Raw genomic sequence first — 21,241 nt, forward strand, 5'->3', positions numbered from 1 at the left:
TACCACCAAGCTACTGCAAAACAGAGTTAAATGCCTAGTTGAACTACATGTAGTTCACTACTACAACACTGAGCATGGGCGTGTACGCACAGGGATAACACAAAGTAAGAGCTGCAGTTTGCTGCTTTGGCTGCGGTAATAAAATGTTAACTATGTAAACTCACACAGCTCAGGGAATGGGACTGCATCTGATGATAGCATGAGTGGAAAGGGTGAGGAGGGTGGAAAAAGTGAACACGATTAACTCAGACTTGTATTGCTCATGATATCATGCTGCTCTTTTTAAAATGTGCTTGTCTCACAGCTTCCCCTCGCTGAGATGCTCGTGGTTAAGGACGCTAGTGTGATTTGGTGGAACAAAGTGCTTTTCAATGTTTCCAGTGCTGCTGACTGTGTTTGTTGCTCAGAATGGTAATCCATGAACCAAAAGGCTTCTCAACAGCTTTTACCCCCAAGCCATAAGACTTCTGAACAGGTAATGAAATGGTACCCCCCAAACCCTCTTTTACGCTGTGCTACTCTCTATTTATCCTATATGCATAGTCACTTTAACTATACATTCATATACAGTGCCTTGCGAAAGTATTCGGCCCCCTTGAACTTTGCAACCTTTTGCCACATTTCAGGCTTCAAACATAAAGATATAAAACTGTATTTTTTTGTGAAGAATCAACAACAAGTGGGACACAATCATGAAGTGGAACGACATTTATTGGACATTTCAAACTTTTTTAACAAATCAAAAACTGATAAATTGGGGGTGCAAAATTATTCAGCCCCCATAAGTTAATACTTTGTAGCGCCACCTTTTGCTGCGATTACAGCTGTAAGTCGCTTGGAGTATGTCTCTATCAGTTTTGCACATCGAGAGACTGAAATTTTTTCCCATTCCTCCTTGCAAAACAGCTCGAGTTCAGTAAGGTTGGATGGAGAGCATTTGTGAACAGCAGTTTTCAGTTCTTTCCACAGATTCTCGATTGGATTCAGGTCTGGACTTTGACTTGGCCATTCTAACACCTGGATATGTTTATTTTTGAACCATTCCATTGTAGATTTTGCTTTATGTTTTGGATCATTGTCTTGTTGGAAGACAAATCTCCGTCCCAGTCTCCGTCCCAGTCTCAGGTCTTTTGCAGACTCCATCAGGTTTTCTTCCAGAATTGTCCTGTATCTGGCTCCATCCATCTTCCCTGTCCCTGCTGAAGAAAATCAGGCCCAAACCATGATGCTGCCACCACCATGTTTGACAGTGGGTATGGTGTGTTCAGGGTGATGAGCTGTGTTGCTTTTACGCCAAACATAACGTTTTGCATTGTTGCCAAAAAGTTCAATTTTGGTTTCATCTGACCAGAGCACCTTCTTCCACATGTTTGGTGTGTCTCCCAGGTGGCTTGTGGCAAACTTTAAATTACACTTTTTATGGATATCTTTAAGAAATGGCTTTCTTCTTGCCACTCTTCCATAAAGGCCAGATTTGTGCAATATACGACTGATTGTTGTCCTATGGACAGTCTCCCACCTCAGCTGTAGATCTCTGCAGTTCATCCAGAGTGATCATGGGCCTCTTGGCTGCATCTCTGATCAGTCTTCTCCTTGTATGAGCTGTAAGTTTAGAGGGATGGCCAGGTCTTGGTAGATTTGCAGTGGTCTGATACTCCTTCCATTTCAATATTATCGCTTGCACAGTGCTCCTTGGGATGTTTAAAGCTTGGGAAATCTTTTTGTATCCAAATCCGGCTTTAAACTTCTTCACAACAGTATCTCGGACCTGCCTGGTGTGTTCCTTGTTCTTCATGATGCTCTCTGCGCTTTTAACGGACCTCTGAGACTATCACAGTGCAGGTGCATTTATACGGAGACTTGATTACACACAGGTGGATTGTATTTATCATCATTAGTCATTTAGGTCAACATTGGATCATTCAGAGATCCTTACTGAACTTCTGGAGAGAGTTTGCTGCACTGAAAGTAAAGGGGCTGAGAAATTTTGCACGCCCAATTTTTCAGTTTTTGATTTGTTAAAAAAGTTTGAAATATCCAATAAATGTCGTTCCACTTCATGATTGTTTTCCACTTGTTGTTGATTCTTCACAAAAAAATACAGTTTTATATCTTTATGCTTGAAGCCTGAAATGTGGCAAAAGGTCACAAAGTTCAAGGGGGCCGAATACTTTCGCAAGGCACTGTACATACAACCTCAATTAGCCCGACTAACCGGTGCCCCCGCACATTGGCTACGAGAACTATCTGCATTGTGTCCCGCCACCTACCAACCCCTCTTTTACACTAACTGCTACCTTCTGTATATTATATATGCATAGTCACTTCAACCGTGCCTACATGTACATACTACCTCAATCAGCCCGACTAACTGGTGCCTGTATATAGCCCCGCTACTGTATATAGCCCCGCTACTGTATATAGCCCCGCTACTGTATATAGCCTCGCTACTGTATATAGCCTCACTACTGTATATAGCCCCGCTACTGTATGTAGCCTCTCTACTGTATATAGCCTCGCTACTGTATATAGCCTCGCTACTGTTATTATTCACTGTCTTTTTACTGTTGTTTTTTATTTCCTTACTTATCTATTGTTCACCTAATACCTATTTTTTTTACTTAAATTGCACTATTAGTTAGGGCCTGTGAGTAAGCATTTCACTCTAAGGTCTACACCGGTTTGATTTGAAAAGGAGAGAGTAGCCCCCATGTTTAGACTTTATCGCCTAGACACACACACACACACACACACACACATTTCTATTTTCCTCATGTCTGTAAAAATAATTTCATATACAAGCTCTTCCTCCTCATGACTTAATGAGAGAAGCTCAAGTTTAGCTGGGTTTTATTCCCGCACACCAGCTTCTACTCCTCAAGTGCACTTTCGCAAACTGCATTCCAGGTACCCTTTGACCCAGAGTGCACATGGGTAAGATACTACTCTCCTCCTCCTCATTGAGCTCTTTCAGCTGGAATTCTAACAACTTTGCCATACAACTCTCCCTCCTTGACCAGAGACCACTGTGGGTACTGTGCCAAGTGAGAGGAAGTATGAGAGCGAACTAACGTTTGTACAGTTCTACCTGCATTATAGAAGTGTTTACACAACACAGAGCCTCAGACTGAAAAACCTGTCCATGCTTCATAGCTGCAGTCTTGGTTTTCATTTTCTACAGTTCATACCAGTAGTTTTTTCTGATGGAAGTGGATAGTCTTCGCGCCATATAGCATCAGTCCACCAGGGTTTTAATCTCATCGGTGGGCTTGATGACAGTTGCCTGGAATCAGAACAGGCACTCACCGTTTTTCCTGTCTGTCAGGGGCAGCAGGTTGGGGGCGGGCTGCAGCGACAGCTCTTGCAGCTCATTGGTCACTGCCTCGCTATGTGGGCTGGGGGCGGAGTCAGGCGATGCAGGAGTCGAACCAATTGGGCCTGGCTCCTCCCCTGCTTGGGCCTCCATGATCGCAGGGGTGACGGAGGGTGGCTGACGGACAGACCTGAGAGATAAACAAAATAACACATTCATCAAAAATGCCTAGAACTATCTCACCATCTTACTAAACTGGTTAGAACATCCCTCCTTTACTTGTATCCACAACTGCCTGACACATTCCCAGGGCTCCCCTCCAGTTCACTAGCCTGACAGAGTGTATGAGCCCTAATCCAATAGGTTAATGGGTCTTGCTGCAGAAGGACCAGCCCATCCCCATGGCAACCCACTATAACAGGCAGGACCGCAGATGAAACACTGGGCCCAGCCAATACTGCGGGGGACCAGCTCCTTGCCATGGCAACGCCTTACATAAACACCGCCCAATGCAGATAAATGTACAAAAATCACATGCTAACGGATTCAGAGGAGAAGCCTAAAACGGACATATCCTTGGAATGAGAGCTCAACTTGCTACTGATGGGCTACAAAGGTGCTCTTGCAAACCTCCAGCTAATCTGTCACTTCGGAGTGTGTAGCGATATGGTCTCCTACACTGAATATCAATGTGGCTTAATGGAATGCAGTCTGTATCCACATACCATTTTTGCATTAGTCATGTGGTGATCTTTAATCATAATGCATTCATTGATTTTTCTGTGTTTTAAAAATACAAAACGCAACACGTAAAGTGTTGGTCCCATGTTTCATGAGCTGAAATAAAAGATCACAGAAATGTTCCATACGCACAAAAAGTTTATTTCTCTCAAATCCCTGTTAGTGAGCATTTCTCCTATGCCAAGATAATTCATCCACCTGACAGGTGTGGCATATCAAGAAGTTGATTAAACAGCATGATCATTACACAGGTGCACCTTGGGCTAGGGACAATAAAAGGCCACAAAAAATGTGCAGTTGTCACACAACACAATGCCACAGATGTCTCAAGTTGAGGGAGGGTGCAATTGGCATGCTGACCGCAGGAATGTCCACCAGAGCTGTTGCCAGAGAATTTATTGTTGAATTTATTTAATTTATTTATTAACTTCTCCACAAAAAGCCACCTCCAACATCCTTTTAGAGAATTTGGCAGTAGGTCCAACCAGCCTCACAACTGCACTGACCACGTGTAACCATGCCAGTCCAGGACCTCCACATCTGTGGGATTGTCTGAGACCAGCCACCCGGACAGATGATGAAATTGTGGGTTTATACAACCCAAAGACTTTCGACACAAACGGTCAGAAACTGTCTCATGGAAGCTCATCTGCATGCTGGTAGTCCTCATCGGGGTCTTAATCTGACTGCAGTTTGGTGTCGTAAACCCACTTCAGTTGGGAAATGCTCACCTTCGATATCCACTGGCACGCTGGAGAAGTGTGCTCTTCACAGATGAATCCCGGTTTCAAATGTACCGGGCTGCATGGCGTGTGGACGAGCGGTTTGCTGATGTCAACGTTGTGAACAGAGTGCCCCCCGGTGGCGGTGCAGTTATGGTATGGTCAGGTATAAGCTACGGACACAATTGCATTTTATCGATGGCTGTTTGAATGCAATTTAAAAGATAGAGAACGGTGAAATTTGATGATATTTAAATGAAACCAGTTAATAGTACTGTAGGTTGACCCAATTATGAAAAATGACTAGCTGGTACGTTGACAAAGTTGATCATAAAGTTACTGGTCAAACGCACACTCAATGTCAACAAAACAAAGGAGATGATCATGGACTTCAGGAAACAGCAGAGGGAGCAGCCCCCTATCCACATCAACAAACATTAGTGGAGAAGGTGGAAAGCTTCAAGTTCCTCGGCGTACACATCACGGACAAACTGAAATGGTCGACCCACACAGACAACGTGGTGAAGAAGGCGCAGCAGCGCCTCTTCAACCTCAGGAGGCTGAAGAAATTTGACTTGTCACCAAAAACACTCAAACTTTTACAGATCGAGAGCATCCTGTCGGGCTGTATCACCGCCTGGTACAGCAACTGCTCCGCCCACAATTGTAAGGCTCTCCAGAGGGTAATGAGGTCTGCACAAAGGCATCACCGGGGGCAAACTACCTGCCCTCCAGGACACCTACACCACCCGATGTCACAGGAAGGCCAAAAAGATCATCAAGGATAACAACAACCTGAGCCACTGCCTGTTTAACCCGCTATCATCCAGAAGACAAGGTCAGTACAGGTGGGGACCGAGAGCAGGGACCGAGAGACTGAAAAACAGCTTCCATCTCAAGGCCATCAGACTGTTAAACAGCCATCACTAACATTGAGTAGCTGCTGCCAACATACTGACTCAATCTCTAACCACTTTAATAATTAAAAATTGCATGTAATAAATGTATCACTCGCCACTTTAAACAATGCCACTTTATATAATGTTTACATACCCTGCATTACTCATCTCATATGTGCATACTGTACTTGTTCCCATCTACTGAATCTTGCCTATGGCGTTCGGCCATCGCTCATCCATATATTTTTATGTACATATTCTTATTCATTAATTTACACTTGTGTGTAAAAGGTAACTGTTGTGAAGTTGTTAGATGACATGGTAGATATTACTGCATGGTCGGAACTAGAAGCCAAAGCATTTCGCTACACTCGCTTTAACATCTTCTAAACATGTGTATATGACAAATAAAATGTGATTTGGATCCAGGAGGCAGGATTTACTAACAGCTTTACGCAACGTCACGTAACGCTGGAAATGTCATACACCTATGGTAGTCTTATAATCCTAACTCATTTAAATATGTAAAACCTGAACAGTCATCACATGAGCACATCATATGGCTTTGTTTACGAACCGTGAGATGGCTCAAGCAGAACGATACATAACCCTTGTCAACTGTGACTTTTATCAAGGAAGCTACTTACCAGCATGCTGGAAAAAGCACCCTGTGTTGTGGCTGGATGCCAGTGTTAATTACCGTTACACTATTGTCCGAAGAATGAAGACATCTGACAGCAGTGGCTGCTTTTCATTTCAGGGGGACCAGCTTCACCGAGAATTACGATCATGTCACACGTGTGCAGAGCAAATTTAGAGCGAAGATGCTTTATCAATTGGGGAGAACATTGGATGGGTCTTGCCAGGAAGCTAATCCTGAAGACGGCTGCTGTACCATCATGGACAGTGGATCAGTGGACGTTACAAGCTCTGACCATAATGTACGTGACAGAGGTTGAGGAGTCTGACACGGTGGCTGTAACTGTGGTTGTGTTGACTGTAAACTTCAGTAACACACCTGATCGTCACTATATGGTTTTTGTTCTATAGCATTTGTAATTGAACATTGGATAATCATATTTTTGCAATTCTATTGTGTGGGTTGTTGTCTTACAGTTAATGTAGCTTGTGTCATTGGGGCTCATCGTGATGATTAGGGGGGGGGGGGGGTATTATTTCCATCTCCTTTTATCTTTCCACTCATCGAGCTGTAGTAAGACACTGGAGAAACTCCAACATCTACTCTGTCTGCACTGCTTCCCAGGCAACCACCGCGGCAGGAATGCTGGAATACTAAATCGGCTTTAGCAAGAAAAAGAAAGGGGGATATGCTGTGAAGCCAGACCCAACATAGTGTAAGCCACAGATTTTCATTTCAGGCACACAAAAACTCCAAATACAAAACATTGAAAAGTTTCACTAAAAAGTGCACGGCCAAACCCGTCTGCCCGGTCAAATGACATCTAACCATTATTTCCCACCTTTATTATTCTCATGTTCATGGATATCTATATTTCAGCTATGCTGGCCTATTGTAAATAATCCAATAAAGATCTGATCAATACATACAATTCTGAACATATTTTTCTTTATAATGCTAATGCAAGGGCACCAATAAATTGCACTTATTGTATGCTGTTTTCATGTACATTCCCCTTATGTCTAAGGTGACTCAGGCTTTACTAATTCTGGTGAAGAAGTGTATCAGTGAACTGTATTTTGTAATTAGTTACAAAACAATAGAAATGCAATTGTGTATTGCTGCTGATATTCAACAGTCCATGATCAGCTCTGTCAACCATGAGAGCATTTTGCTGAGAAAATGAGTTGGTGCATACTGTTTTGGCTCAGAATGACACGTGGTCCATTGTTTACCTGGTCATCAATAACTTGTGGCCCATTTACCTTGTTACCTAGCAATGTACACAGGGATGTTTGAAAGAGATGTCAGTCAAGGAGAGCACATGAATATAAACTCCCTGCCCACTCATACAGTTCTTTCAGGCTTACTGATCGTTAAGATGAGAGAAGGTAAAATGTATTAAATTCTGAGTATGTTTGGTCATTAAAAGGCTATTTTTACTTGGGAAATAGGATGACTGTGTGGGACCTTTAAGTCAACATGGCAGAAACCTGAGCCCGATGGGTGGATTATTACAGCTGCCTTCTGTGAACCAAAATCACAACAATAGCCTCCTGATACTCCAGCCATGTTCCAGAGGCTTCCACCTTTACACAATCTAGCTACAACTGTTGGAGCACATACAAAAATATTATGCTGTTAGGACAAGGGAGCGCCACCACTCCACACTTTTCAAGCTGAAGGAGAGGTCACAAGAGAAGCATTGCATGGGACGTCTGAGTTCACACAACCTTTGAACTCCACTGGTCCTGACTCGTGACCTTCCCCAGGGCTTTTCAATCCTTCAAGAAAACAGGTTATTTTCAAACCGGGCTCTTTCTAAAAACAGGTTCGTAATATACTATGCCAGTTTCCATGGCAACCCAACCCCTTTCGACAAACTTGCTCCACTGCCCTTGTCCACCTCTTTCCATAGATAGATGTAGGCCTAGGCTATGTGCTGAAAGGGTGCTGCTTATTAGTAGCGAGCAGAAAATGAGTTATCCATCTTTTACAAACTGTCACACTTTTGGTTCTTATGAAATGAGTCAAGTCAGCTGCTGACGAGTGTTATAAGAGTGACTCACCTGTAATTTCCCAGAAAGGTATTACACAGAGTGCTTTAATCAAATACACTTCTACCAAAACCATCAACACTGTCCATAATTAAATGGAAATAGTTTCACTAATATTTAACTAAGCCAAAAGATGCCGCAGGGACTGTCCAGGAAGCTCTAGTGAAAGTGACATGGTAACCTGAAGGGTAGGACATGCAGGATGCTGCGGCGTTAATGACAGTTTGTTCAATGATCCATTACAGTCGGCACTGAGAACAAGCTGGACTGAATTTGAAGAGCACGGTCTGAGATTCAACACCTTAATCATTTCCCCTGCCAAAGCAATGACATCAGAGCCCAGGCCTCTCTGCAGCCCTCATGTTCAGACAGAAAAAGTCCTGCGTCACCACCACGTGATCCGCACTTATTTTCCTTCACAGTCGAGAAATAATTCAAATCAGGTTAAATAATTCAAATCAGGTTTTAGGGTTCACTGTTTGTTGTGATGCATGGGACCATTGGGGCAGCATGTAGACAGCATGGCATTCTAAAGCCCTCCCTCCTAGGCCCCTTTTGGGAGTAGCCGGAGGACTTGCTGTCTCTGATGATGTCACTGGGTCACAATGCCACGGAGTCTGCCCGACGTCTTAATTACACGTGTGTGTAATCCCTGCCTGATGGTCCAGTTCCACTACTGACAGAACTGTCAATCATATCTACAACCAACACACTGATCATTTACATGGAATTAGCTAACCAAAACTAGCCCAGTACATGCTGTGTTTACGTACCAAGTTGTACATTACAGTGTGTGTGGAACAGTTACTAATTCAGAAAGTGGGTTCTTATTCTTAGCATTAATGTTATTATGGTGCAAACACAGTACAGGTGTACAGTGCAATATATCAATCAATACTGTTACAAGTTTCAGCCCCGGTAATGAAACATTAGGATTCAAAGAGATTGACACTTCTATGCCAAGATTCAGATTGTATTTCAACTACCTATAATTCTGTTCACTTTGAAGTGACATATGAACTGAACATGAATGAGCTAAATGAACTCAAGCCATGATTCAAAGAAAGTGGAGGAGATGAAAGAAGATGAAAAACAAGATGAAAACAAACTAACTAGACCTTCATGATAGAAGAAAAGAGATTCACAGCACAGGCACAGCAACATGATGATGACAGCAGTAACATAGATCATAAGAACAGTATGACTTCAACCAAATGGAGTGTGTAATCCTGAGATTACGAGAGGCGTTTGTGCATAGCATACCTGGTCTATTTCCTGTTTAACAAGGTCCTGGGTGTTTCCATTTCAATGGGGCTGCTCTCATTGTGAAAAAGTGAAAGGAGAGGGGAGGGGTAGTGAGGATAAAAGAGAGATACAACATGTAAACAGATTACATAAATATCTTAATCTCTAAACCTTAGATACAATTTATTTTAGATCCTAATTCCTGTCCAAGGAGCAGGCCAACTGTTTTCAGGTCTCCCATTTACTCAAAGCTCAGGCTTGATAGAGATTAGATGCAAGGTAGACCCACCCCACGTAAGTATAATACAGCATTTAGATAATCCACCTGTTTATAGGCACTGACAACAGAAACAGTAGGCCAAGTGGAGAGGATCAGCCTGAATAGGGTTATCTGTGAGCCAAATAAATATGAAGCACTTATGTCATGGCCGGAAAATAAAAGATAAGAGATTTGACACAAGGATAGGTTTATATTTTTTGACAAATCGACACTAAGCCTTGAGAAAGATAACAGGCAGGTGGTGAATCCACAACACTAGCCCACTCCACTTTTACAGGCAATATTAATGTTAATTTATAAACTTAGTGGTTCGAGCCCTGAATGCTGATTGGCTGACAGCCGTGGTATATCAAACCGTATACCACGGGTAAGACAAAACATTTATTTTTACCGCTCTAATTACATTGGTAACCAGTTTATAATAGCAATAAGGCACCTCGGGGTTTGTGGTACATGGCCAATAGTCCAGGCACTCTGCAGTGTGTGGTGCCTAAGAAAAGCCCTTAGCTGTGGTATATTGGCCATATACCACACCCCCTCGTGCCTTATTGCTTAACTAACCCAGTTCAGTTGAGAAGGGTGAAATTGCAGACTGCAATTCGGGGCGTTCTTGCATTTGCAGGAATCCCTCTTTATACTTCTATTTTTAAGATAGGACATGCAGGATGCGGCGGCGTTAATGCACAATAACGTTGGATGCTAGCCTCCGTCCTCCCAAAGAAGGGGCTGGGGCGACAACAGTAATAACACCGGTAAACAGTGTAAACGGCGCATCAAACTGGTCGACGCTGATCTTCAGTGCGTAATTATTTTTTTGCCGCAGGCCATCTAATAATTTGTCCCGGTACAAATGTATTGAACGTGCATTTCACATTATGGTAGCCTACCCTTTTGGCTTTACATTGGAGATTTGCACTTTTTTTCAAGGTTCTATATCAATTTAAATATTTTTGAACGAAGAGCCATTTGGGAGCCAAATGAGCCGGCTCTTTTACATGAACCGAGCCAATGAGCCGGCTCAATGCCCATCACTACTCGGCACCACGCAGAATATGTGATTAGCTAGAACAAGCTGTGAGGCCACACAAGTTTTCAGTCAGACATTCATGCTTGCCAGAGTTGAAATATGTATACTTAGCTAGCTACACATCTACCTCTACTGCACCTGCTGTCTCGACTAGAGGTTGACCGATTAATTGGAATGGCCCGATTAATTAGGGCCGATTTCAAGTTTTCATAACAAATCGGAAATCGGTATTTTTGGGCACCGATTTTTTAAACTATTTTTTATTATTTTTTAAAATACCTTTATTTAACTAGGCAAGTCAGTTAAGAACACATTCTTATTTTCAATGACGGCCTAGGAACGGTGGGTTAACTGCCTTGTTCAGGGCAGAACGACAGATTTTCACCTTGTCAGCTCGGGGATACAATCTTGCAACCTTACAGTTAACTAGTCTAACGCTATAACCACCTGCCTCTCGTTGCACTCCACAAGGAGACTGTCTGTTACGCAAATGCAGTCGAAGCCAAGGTAAGATGCTAGCTAGCATTAACTTATCTTATAAAAAACTATCAAATCAATCATAATCACTAGTTATAACTACACATGGTTGATGATATTACTAGTTTATCTAGCATGTCCTGCGTTGCATATAATCGATGCAACGCTGGGGGATGATTTAACAAAAGCGCATTTGCGAAAAAGCACAATCGTTGGACGACTGTACCTAACCATAAACACCAATGCCTTTCTTAAAATCAATACACAGAAGTATATATTTTTAAACCTGCATATTTAGCTAAAAGAAATCCAGGTTAGCAGGCTATATTAACCAGGTGAAATTGTGTCACTTCTCTTGCGTTCATTGCACGCAGAGTCAGGGTATATGCAACAGTTTGGGCAGCCTGGCTCATTGCGAACTAATTTGCTAGAATTTTACGTAATTATGACATAACATTGAAGGTTGAGCAATGTAACAAGAATATTTAGACTTAGGGATGCCACCAGTTAGATAAAATACTGAACGGTTCCGTATTTCACTGAAATAATAAACGTTTTGTTTTCAAAATGATAGTTTCCAGATTCTACCATATTAATGACCAAAGGCTCGTATTTCTGTGTGTTATGTTATAATTAAGTCTATGATTTGATAGAGCATTGACTGAGCGGTGTGAGGGAGCAGCAGGCTTGTAAGCATTCATTCAAACAGCACTTTAGTGCATTTTCCAGCAGCTCTTCACAAGCACAATGCTGTTTATGACTTCAAGCCTATCAGCCTAATGGCTGGTGTAACAGATGTGAAATGGCTAGCTAGTTAGCGGGATGCGCGCTAATAGCTTTTCAAACGTCACTCGCTCTGAGACTTGGTGTAGTTATTCACCTTGCTCTGCAAGGGCCACGGCTTTTGTGGAGCGATGGGTAACGCTACTTCGAGGGTGGCTGTTTTCGATGTGTTCCTGGTTCGAGCCCAGGTAGCGGCGAGGAGAGGGACGGAAGCTATACTAATACACTGGCAATACTATAGTGCCTATAAGAACATCCAATAGTCAAAAGGTATATATAATACAAATGGTATAGAGAAATAGTCCTATAAATACTATATTAACTACAACCTAAAACCTCTTACCTTGGAATATTGAAGTCTCATGTTAAAAGGAACGACCAACTTTCATATGTTCTCATGTTCTGAGCAAGGAACTCAAACGTTAGCTTTTACTTCTCCAACACTTTGTTTTTGCATTATTTAAACAAAATTGAACATGTTTCATTATTTATTTGAGGCTAAATTGATTTTAATTGATGTATTATATTAAGTTAAAATAAGTGTTCGTTCAGTATTGTTGTAATTGTCATTATTACAAATAAAAAAATAAAAATTGGCCGATTAATCGATAGCGTCTTTTTTTGGTCCTCCAATAATCGGTATCGGCTTTGAAAAATCATAATCGGTCGACCTGTAGTCTCGACCTCTGAATGCTCGACTATGAAAAACCAACTCACCTTTACTTGTTGCATCTTCTATAACCACTGATTATTTTACCCTGCTGGTCATATAGCTATGCAAATCTTGAAAAACGATAAGGCCAGATGTCAAAATGTCTTACCTAGCAAGTCACGTTAGCAGCGGTGAGTGTTTAGGCTACCATTGTGATTGACAACTAGGTAGATAGTTAACTTTAGGGAACTAGCCATCAAACCAAACACTATCTAACCATTGTGGTAATTGTGCTGTAACTATTACGTAATGCGCTCGCTAGATGCTATGTACATAGACTCATGGCTCGTGCCAGTGCAGCAGCCATAAACCAGATTTTAGCCCCGCGTAGCCAGATGTGTGTGGGTGCACTGTTGCTAAACTGGCTAATCACTGGCCAGCTCCCGAGTCTGATTGCGATTATTTGATAGTTTACCTAGTTGCTAACATTAGCGATTCAACTCACCTCGCAAGAGACACACGCTGCTGCAGTGCTGGTGGTATGGAACCGAGACCGCAAGCATTCGAGCGGTGACCGCAGAAAAGTTATGGTCGACATGTTCGTCGCATTTCCATTGGTCTTCAATCAAATCGATACTTTACTGACCGTTGTTAAAGCTAGCTAGCTAATAACGTTCAACAACATTCAATAACAACAAACTGCTCACTCAAACGAGTGTCAAACCAGCAAGAATAACAATCCTTCAGAATAAGAGTTCTGTCCTGAAGTCTTTAAGTGTAAATGATTAAATAAGGAAAATAATTATGGACAATATCTTAATAATCGATATATCTTATACCAGTTAAGTAAAAATAATTATATGATATTTGTTCGCATTAAACTGTTTTCCCCAAATGATAAAACAAAAATGTGCGTGTACTTTTATCAACTATTTCGAATGCGAGTCAAAATAAAAGTCTAAAACATATCACACATCCCATTCCAGGCCCACAATATCAATCGTCTCTACACCAACATCAGTACAGAAGTAGGGTTTGAAAGCAGTTAAAAATACTATTTAATCCAGATGTCTTCCACCCAAGCAAAGATCCTGCAGCTCTAACAAAGGATTCTCACTTTAATGGCCAGATGTTTGGGAAAACCATATTTAGTAAGTGTTCCAACCCTGTCCTTGATCTACTTCCATTATTAGGATAACATCTTTGGTGTTTAGCACCACAGTAAAAATACTAAGTTTATTCACATTTTTAACACAAATCTTCCTCACATAAATACACCATACACTGATTCTATTGCTTTTCTGGACATGACTGTTTTCCTTTTTCCCAATAGATGGAGACAGAATCTTCAAAACCATAGTAACCTTAAATCAACAGATACACACTGGGAAAAGTATGTCCTCGACTCTTTCAGATATATTTTTGAGATGGGAAACTACATTTGAATCGAATTAACGCCCATTATGTGCGTAGTCCATGCGTTGTCAGTGTGAAGCGCTGTGCATTCTGGGCGATTCGGGGACAAGGAAAGCTCTTCTTCAAGGAGTGAATCGGAGTCAATTGGGAGCTAGCCCAGATGCCTGTGTGGAGTTGTCCTACTAAGTACTAAGCTAACATATAGGCTTTATAAGCACTACATAAAGGCTTAGCAAATCATATATAAGCATATGTCATACTCTATAAATGGTGTATAAACATACATAGTGCATTTATTGATTATGACATACAGTTATCGATTATTTGTGAAGCATTTATGTAGTCCTTATGATGCCTTTATGTATGCTCAGAGGTGTAAAGTACTTAAGCAGTACTTTAAAAGTAGTACTTTAAAAGTAGTACTTTAAAGTATTTTTTTGGGGGGGGGGGGTATCTGTACTTTACTGTTTATATTTTTGGCAACTTTTACTTCCCTACATTTCTAAAGAAAATATTGTACTTTTTACTCCATACATTTTCACTGACAACCCAAAGTACTCATTACATTTTGAATGCTTAGCAGGACAGGGAAATTGTGAAATTGACGCACTTATGAAAATAACATGTGGTCACCCCTACTGCCTATGTTCTGGCGGACTCACTAAACACAAATGCATCTTTTGTAAATCATGTCTGAGTGTTGGAGTGTGCCCCTGGCTCTCCGTACATTTTTAAAACAAGAAAATGGTGCCAGCTGCTTTTCTTAATAGAAGACATTTGAAATATATACTTTTACTTTTGATACTTAAGTATATTTAAAACCAAATGCTTTGACTTTACTCAAGTACTATTTTACTGGGTGACTTTCACTTTTACTTGAGTAACTTAAGGTATTTATACTTTCACTTAAGTACGGCAATTCGGTACTTTTTCCACCACGGTGTACGCTCTACTTTGTACATTTGGGAAACGACAAAATCATCTCAAATGGTGGGTTTGGCGCCCCCAACTGTCAACAGTTTCCACACAATCTATTTTAAATAGTTTCATGCAACTTGTGGGAAACAAGAAATGCCCTCCTGGCTAATCTTCAACAGCACATTAGATCTATTAACAAGAATGACAAAGACACGTTAATAATAAATTTAAAAAAATAGGAACACACATTAGAAAACTTAAAGGAATTGTTCACCAAAATTACATATTGGTTTCCTTACCCCATGGACAAGGTATGACAACAATCCATGCTTTGGTTTAACTGGCCACTGATTCAAATGCTAACTTTTAAGTCAATGGTTCCTATATTAGCATCTGCACACTTTATGTCCAGATCATCCTATAATATCTCAAAATGTGTAACTCAATTAAATTACTACAGATTATTTGGTTTGTGGACCAGGGTGTGGACATAAAGGTTTTGATTCGGCTTAGGGTTGTGGTTCAGGGTTGAACAGGGATGTGGACATGAATCTAGGGTTAGGGTTGTGGTTGAGGCTAAGTTAGGTTTGAACTGGGGTGTTGAAGGTAGGAAGCTAAGGAAATCCTCTGGGTTGATTATGAATACTTTAATGTCATAAAATCCCATACTATTTTCTCTTGGCTAAATTAGAGTTTTTTTCAGAGACAATGGCATCTGGTTTCTGTTGTGCAATGTGAGCGAATGGAATTTAATTATGTAATTTATACCTTTGTCTGTCCTGTCTTGTGTTTTTAAGTAAAGGATGAGAGCTAGTTTGTATTAAAATGCCCTATGTCAATCTCATAGATCTGTCTGCACTGGGTTCTGACAACTAAAACATTGTAATACACACCTGCTGGTAGTAGACGGTTATTATGCCATTGTTATGTCATATCATGGTTATCTGGTTTATCTGATAATAGCTTTGGTCATATGGGTGGCTGGCCCATATCTCCATTGCTGAATCGCTTCTCCTTATCCAGATCCATTTATAAGGCTGCTGAGCAGAAACAGCCTCAGTACCGATACAGGTTCAACTTCTGGACATTATCCTCCTCTTAGATAAGGTTTTCCCAGGGGATTTGAGCTGGGTGGCTGTCTGTTTTCTACCCGTGGCAGTTCTTTTTCTCCTCTGGTTTTTAATCAGAGCCGTAATCTGCTGATGTTGCTCTAGAGGCCAGGCCCATATGCCACATCATTCTCCCTGTGACCTGGATCTAAGCCTTTTAAACCCTGCAGCAATTTGTCTCTGGACAAAGACCGGTGTCAGAATCTGAAATCCTCCATGTCCTTTATCAGAATCGAATGCAAAACTGTGCACTTCCTAAAATTAAGTACTTCAAAGTGTTTCATCTGTGCTCTCTTTTTCAATATCACCAAACCCACAGGAATACGATGTGATTGTGGCCGAGATCCGGCTTCTCCAGGCTGGAGGCCAAACCCACAAGCAAAATGTATGTTACCAAATGCACACTTTCATCTAAAAGGGGAGAACATTTTGTTACATCATGGCAGACCGAGATAGATTGAAACCGGCTTTAATCTGTGTGTGAATAGTGGAATGCTGGAATAGTGGTGATTAATTGGTGAATAATCTGACCTTGACTAAAGCAGATGCTGATCATCTAAGGGAGTGTTTAGCTCTAGTACAGTGCATGGAATAGGGAAAGTGGAGACCACTATACTCAAATCTGGCAAAGATTTAATCCAGGTACATCACAAGATAGTCAAAAAAAGAATCATACTTTATTACCATCTGTATACAATAAATTCCCTATCAAACATATCCATGTGTTTGAAGATAATCATCATCATTCATGAAAACAAAAATAACTACTGTACTTGGTCCTACATTTGAAACATGACTAGTTTTTTCTCAACAGTGTGCAGAAATGGAATAGACATTGAAGAGAAAATGTTGAACAGAAAAAGACAAACACTGTACTGGTGTTTCAAGAAATAAATTAACAGGATAAATTGTAAGCAGTCAAACACTTCAGGTAGGTCTTAAATGATACACTGAAAAATAATGTCCAAGTCCTCCAGTTCCTCAAGTCACAGACCTCTAGATACATCATACAAAACTGCTCATACTCTAAAATATTGTTTCTCAGACTCTTGGAACCAGATTGGGTCATGCATTATGACCATGATGAAGTAGAAGAGAGAATGAATGCCTCCAACAAGTTCAACTGAATGTTAAGGAGCATTCTGAGCCTGAGGCGTGTTATAAACCCTCACAGTCAGTTTGCTGTAGATGAGAAATGGCCCCTTTTTTATCTTCAAACATAAAATGACCAGGAAGCATGGTGTGAAATATGATCCTAGATCAGTGAGGGAAAATGCATCTACCGAACTGATTACTCACTCACTCAGTGTCCCTCCCCCATGACAGTCACCTCTCCTGGGACTGCGACTCAGCGTCCCAGCTCTTGCCATGTTGGTTCTTCTTGCGGGTGTGCTCAGCCATAACCACAGCTGCCAACACGGTAACCAGCACCGTCACAGTGATGACCAGTACGGTGGCCGTCTCTGCCATGCACAACTGACTGTCCACCCACACCAGCGAGGCACCCGCCAGCTGCAGAGGCTTGTGGCACGTCACGTTGTGGTAGTCGTCAACGTGCAAGTGGCGTACACTCAGCAGCTTGCTGAAGACCCGGTGCAGGTCGCAGTCGCAGTTCCATGGGTTACCAGCTAGCTGCAGGTGGGTGCCGGCCGTGTGGAGGCTCAGGAAGGTCTTGAACTTAAGGTACTGCAGCTGGTTTCCCTCCAGGCCCAGCAGGGTGAGGCTGTGCAGGGGAGCCAGAGCCTCCGTGTCGATGTGAGTGATGTTGTTCGGGCCCAGCTGCAGGGCCTCCAGGACGGGCAGCATGGACATGGAACCATGGCGCACAGCTCCCAGCTGGTTGGCATGGAGGTAGAGGTGGCGCAGTCGAGACAGGCCCCGGAAGGCTCCTGGTTGGAGGAAGGTGATGTGGTTGTGGCTGAGATCCAGCTTCTCCAGGCTCTCCAGGTGCTCCAGGCTGGAGACTTCTAGCCACTCAAGGGTGTTGTGGTCCAGCCGGAGCTCCCGGACTGAGGACAGACTGTGGGAGAAGTCCGGCGGCAGCCGGGGCAGCTTGTTACGGCTCATGTCCAGCTTCTCCAGAAAGGAGAGGGAGTAGAAGGCCTGGGAGCGGAGGAGGGTACAATAAATGATGAACATGAAAAAGTAATCATTGGCATCAAACCCTCATATCCACCATCAAATCCTTATGCTAAACTATGCCACTAATGCATAGGCTATCACAATGTTTCTCAATCCATTACTAGTGTTGGGCTAGAACAAAAATGTACACAGTAGGTCCCCCATGAGTATATGACATTATGGGTTTCGCATGTGTTACCTCGGGCTGCAGCAGCTGGATTCCACTATCAGACAGCACCAGGACACGCAGTGACCAAAGTCCGGCAAAGGCACGGCTCCGCACTTCCATCATCAAGTTGCCACCCAGGTCCAGCAGCCAGGTGCCATGGGGCACTTGGAGGAACCCGCGCGCTCGGCAGTCAACCAAATCCGAGTGTTCGTAGCAGAGGCAGTGGTGAGGGCACTCTTTTGAACCTACCACTGAAGACAGCGCCAGCAGAGCAGGAAATAACATATTACTTGCAAAAATGTGCACCCAAAGTGCTTTATCACAAGGCTTGAAGACGTTTGGAGTTGAGTGTCAGAATCCAGATATCTGAGGAATATCTGCAAAATAAGGCAAACAACCATTATACTTATGGGTTGGAGATGCTGTCGCTGAGTAGTGAGTATTCGGTACGATAAAGAAACATGTACATATTATATATATTCATCTGTAGGCTTTTAATAGCTTGAACTAGTCGACATCTCTAAAATACAAGTTACAAAACTCAGAATCCGTTACTGTACACAATACCAGCAGTGAGCCGGTTGCGCTTAATGTGAAGGTTTTACGCATAGCCTATTGTTGGTAATTGCAGAAACAATTGCGTTTTTAAATACATTACAATGTAAATAAAAGGTTACTTTTTTAAACCTACAAAACAGCACGCCTTTTCAACGAACGATAAGAGCAACGGTAAGTACCTCGTAATTAAATTAAACAATACTTTACCTACAATCTTTATATCCAATCAATAATGAGAAGCGCAGGTGCCACATCAGTAAAGCAACTCCTTCGTCATCTCTTTGTCACGCTCCCTCCCGCTTTTTCCGTCGAGACATAATCCACAAATCATCCGCCCTACAGATGTTCCCATCTCATAGAGTTTTTGTTTTCGTACTCCTTCACAGACCCCTCCCTTTATTTCATCTCAATTTATCCAGTGGCCTAATATTAGCAAGAGTAGAATAAACATCCCAGTTACCCATTGAAGAACCCTCGTTTTTCTAATATGAAAAACTGACGATGGAACATCTGCCCTGCAATCCCCCAATTTTAATATTACACAATACAGTGGGGCAAAAAAGTATTTAGTCAGCCACCAATTGTGCAAGTTCTCCCACTTAAAAAGATGAGAGAGGCCTGTAATTTTCATCATAGGTACACTTCAACTATGACAGACAAAATGAGGGAAAGAATTCCAGAAAATCACATTGTATGATTTTTAAAGAATTTATTTGCAAATTATGGTGGACAATAAGTATTGTCACCCACAAGCAAGATTTCTGGCTCTCACAGACCTGTAACAACTTCTTTAAGAGGCTCCTCTGTCCTACACTCGTTACCTGTATTAATGGCACCTGTTTGAACTTGTTATCAGTAGAAAAGACACCTGTCCACAACCTCAGTCACACTCCAAACTCCACTATGGCCAAGACCAAAGAACTGTCAAAGGACACCAGAAACAAAATTGTAGACCTGCACCAGGCTGGGAAGACTGAATCTGCAATAGGTAAGCAGCTTGGTTTGAAGAAATCAACTGTGGGAGCAATTATTAGGAAATGGAAGACATACAAGACCACTGATAATCTCCCTCGATCTGGGGCTCCACGCAAGATCTCACCCCGTGGGGTCAAAATGATCACAAGAACGGTGAGCAAAAATCCCAGAACCACACGGGGGACCTAGTGAATGACCTGCAGAGAGCTGGGACCAAAGTAACAAAGCCTACCATCAGTAACACACTATGCCAGCAGGGACTCAAATCCTGCAGTGCCAGACGTGTCCCCCTGCTTAAGCCAGTACATGTCCAGGCCCGTCTGAAGTTTGCTAGAGAGCATTTGGATGATCCAGAAGATTGGGAGAATATCATATGGTCAGATGAAACCAAAATATAATTTTTGGGTAAAAACTCAACTCGTCGTGTTCGGAGGACAAAGAATGCTGAGTTCCATCCAAATAACACCATACCTACTGTGAAGCATGGGGGTGGAAACATCATGCTTTGGGGCTGTTTTTCTGCAAAGGGACCAGGACGACTGATCCGTGTAAAGGACAGAATGAATGGGGCCATGTATCGTGAGATTTTGAGTGAAAACCTCCTTCCATCAGCAAGGGCATTGAAGATGAAACGTGGCTGGGTCTTTAGCATGACAATGATCCCAAACACACCGCCCGAGCAACGAAGGAGTGGCTTCGTAAGAAGCATTTCAAGGTCCTGGAGTGGCCTAGCCAGTCTCCAGATCTCAACCCCATAGAAAATCTTTGGAGGGAGTTGAAAGTCCGTGTTGCCCAGCAACAGCCCCAAAACATCACTGCTCTAGAGGAGATCTGCATGGAGGAATGGGCCAAAATACCAGCAACAGTGTGAAAACCTTGTGAAGACTTACAGAAAACGTTTGACCTCTGTCATTGCCAAAAAAGGGTATATAAAAGTATTGAGAAACTTTTGTTATTGACCAAATACTTATTTCCACCATAATTTGCAAATAAATTCTTTAAAAATCATGTGATTTTTCTGGATTTTCTTCTTCTCATTTTGTCTGTCATAGTTAAAGTGTACCTATGATGAAAAATACAGGCCTCATCTTTTTAAGTGGGAGAACTTGCACAATTGGTGGCTGACTAATTACTTTTTT

General features: G+C 42.1%; 2 protein-coding genes across 4 annotated transcripts in view; both read right to left on the bottom strand.

Moving 5' to 3' along the window:
- The window catches only part of LOC135555571 (myocardin-related transcription factor A-like), a 47,050-nt gene extending 33,486 nt beyond the window's left edge, over positions 1 to 13,564 (bottom strand). For 2 of the 3 annotated variants that reach the window (XM_064988113.1, XM_064988111.1), the window contains exons 1-3: positions 13,342 to 13,564; positions 9,636 to 9,686; positions 3,307 to 3,503 (exon numbers count right to left, since the gene is read on the bottom strand). In XM_064988113.1, coding sequence (XP_064844185.1) covers positions 3,307 to 3,466 — 160 coding nt within the window. In that variant the 5' untranslated portion in view covers positions 3,467 to 3,503; positions 9,636 to 9,686; positions 13,342 to 13,564. The remainder of the gene's footprint in view (positions 1 to 3,306; positions 3,504 to 9,635; positions 9,687 to 13,341) is intronic. The other variant, XM_064988112.1, reaches the window with a different exon arrangement.
- Positions 13,565 to 16,971: 3,407 nt separating this feature from the next.
- Positions 16,972 to 19,516, bottom strand: LOC135554974 (slit homolog 2 protein-like). The gene is made up of 3 exons (XM_064987355.1): positions 19,335 to 19,516; positions 18,600 to 18,946; positions 16,972 to 18,382 (listed from the first exon to the last, which is right to left on the bottom strand). The coding sequence occupies exons 2-3, from the start codon at positions 18,852 to 18,854 to the stop codon at positions 17,606 to 17,608; spliced, it is 1,032 nt and encodes a 343-aa protein (XP_064843427.1). The 5' UTR covers positions 18,855 to 18,946; positions 19,335 to 19,516; the 3' UTR covers positions 16,972 to 17,605.
- Between the last annotated feature and the right edge of the window lie 1,725 nt (positions 19,517 to 21,241).

This window comes from Oncorhynchus masou, chromosome 15, assembly GCF_036934945.1.
Source record: "Oncorhynchus masou masou isolate Uvic2021 chromosome 15, UVic_Omas_1.1, whole genome shotgun sequence".
NCBI classification, from domain to species: Eukaryota; Metazoa; Chordata; class Actinopteri; order Salmoniformes; family Salmonidae; genus Oncorhynchus; species Oncorhynchus masou.

What these genes read in the sequence shown, in the direction of transcription:
- LOC135554974 (XM_064987355.1), bottom strand. Translation starts at nt 18,854, where the DNA reads ATGTTATTTCCTGCTCTGCTGGCGCTGTCTTCAGTGGTAGGTTCAAAA. An exon ending in TCCAGCTGCTGCAGCCCGAG is followed by an intron (nt 18,383 to 18,599) that starts GTAACACATGCG and finishes CTCCGCTCCCAG; the next exon opens with GCCTTCTACTCCCTCTCCTT.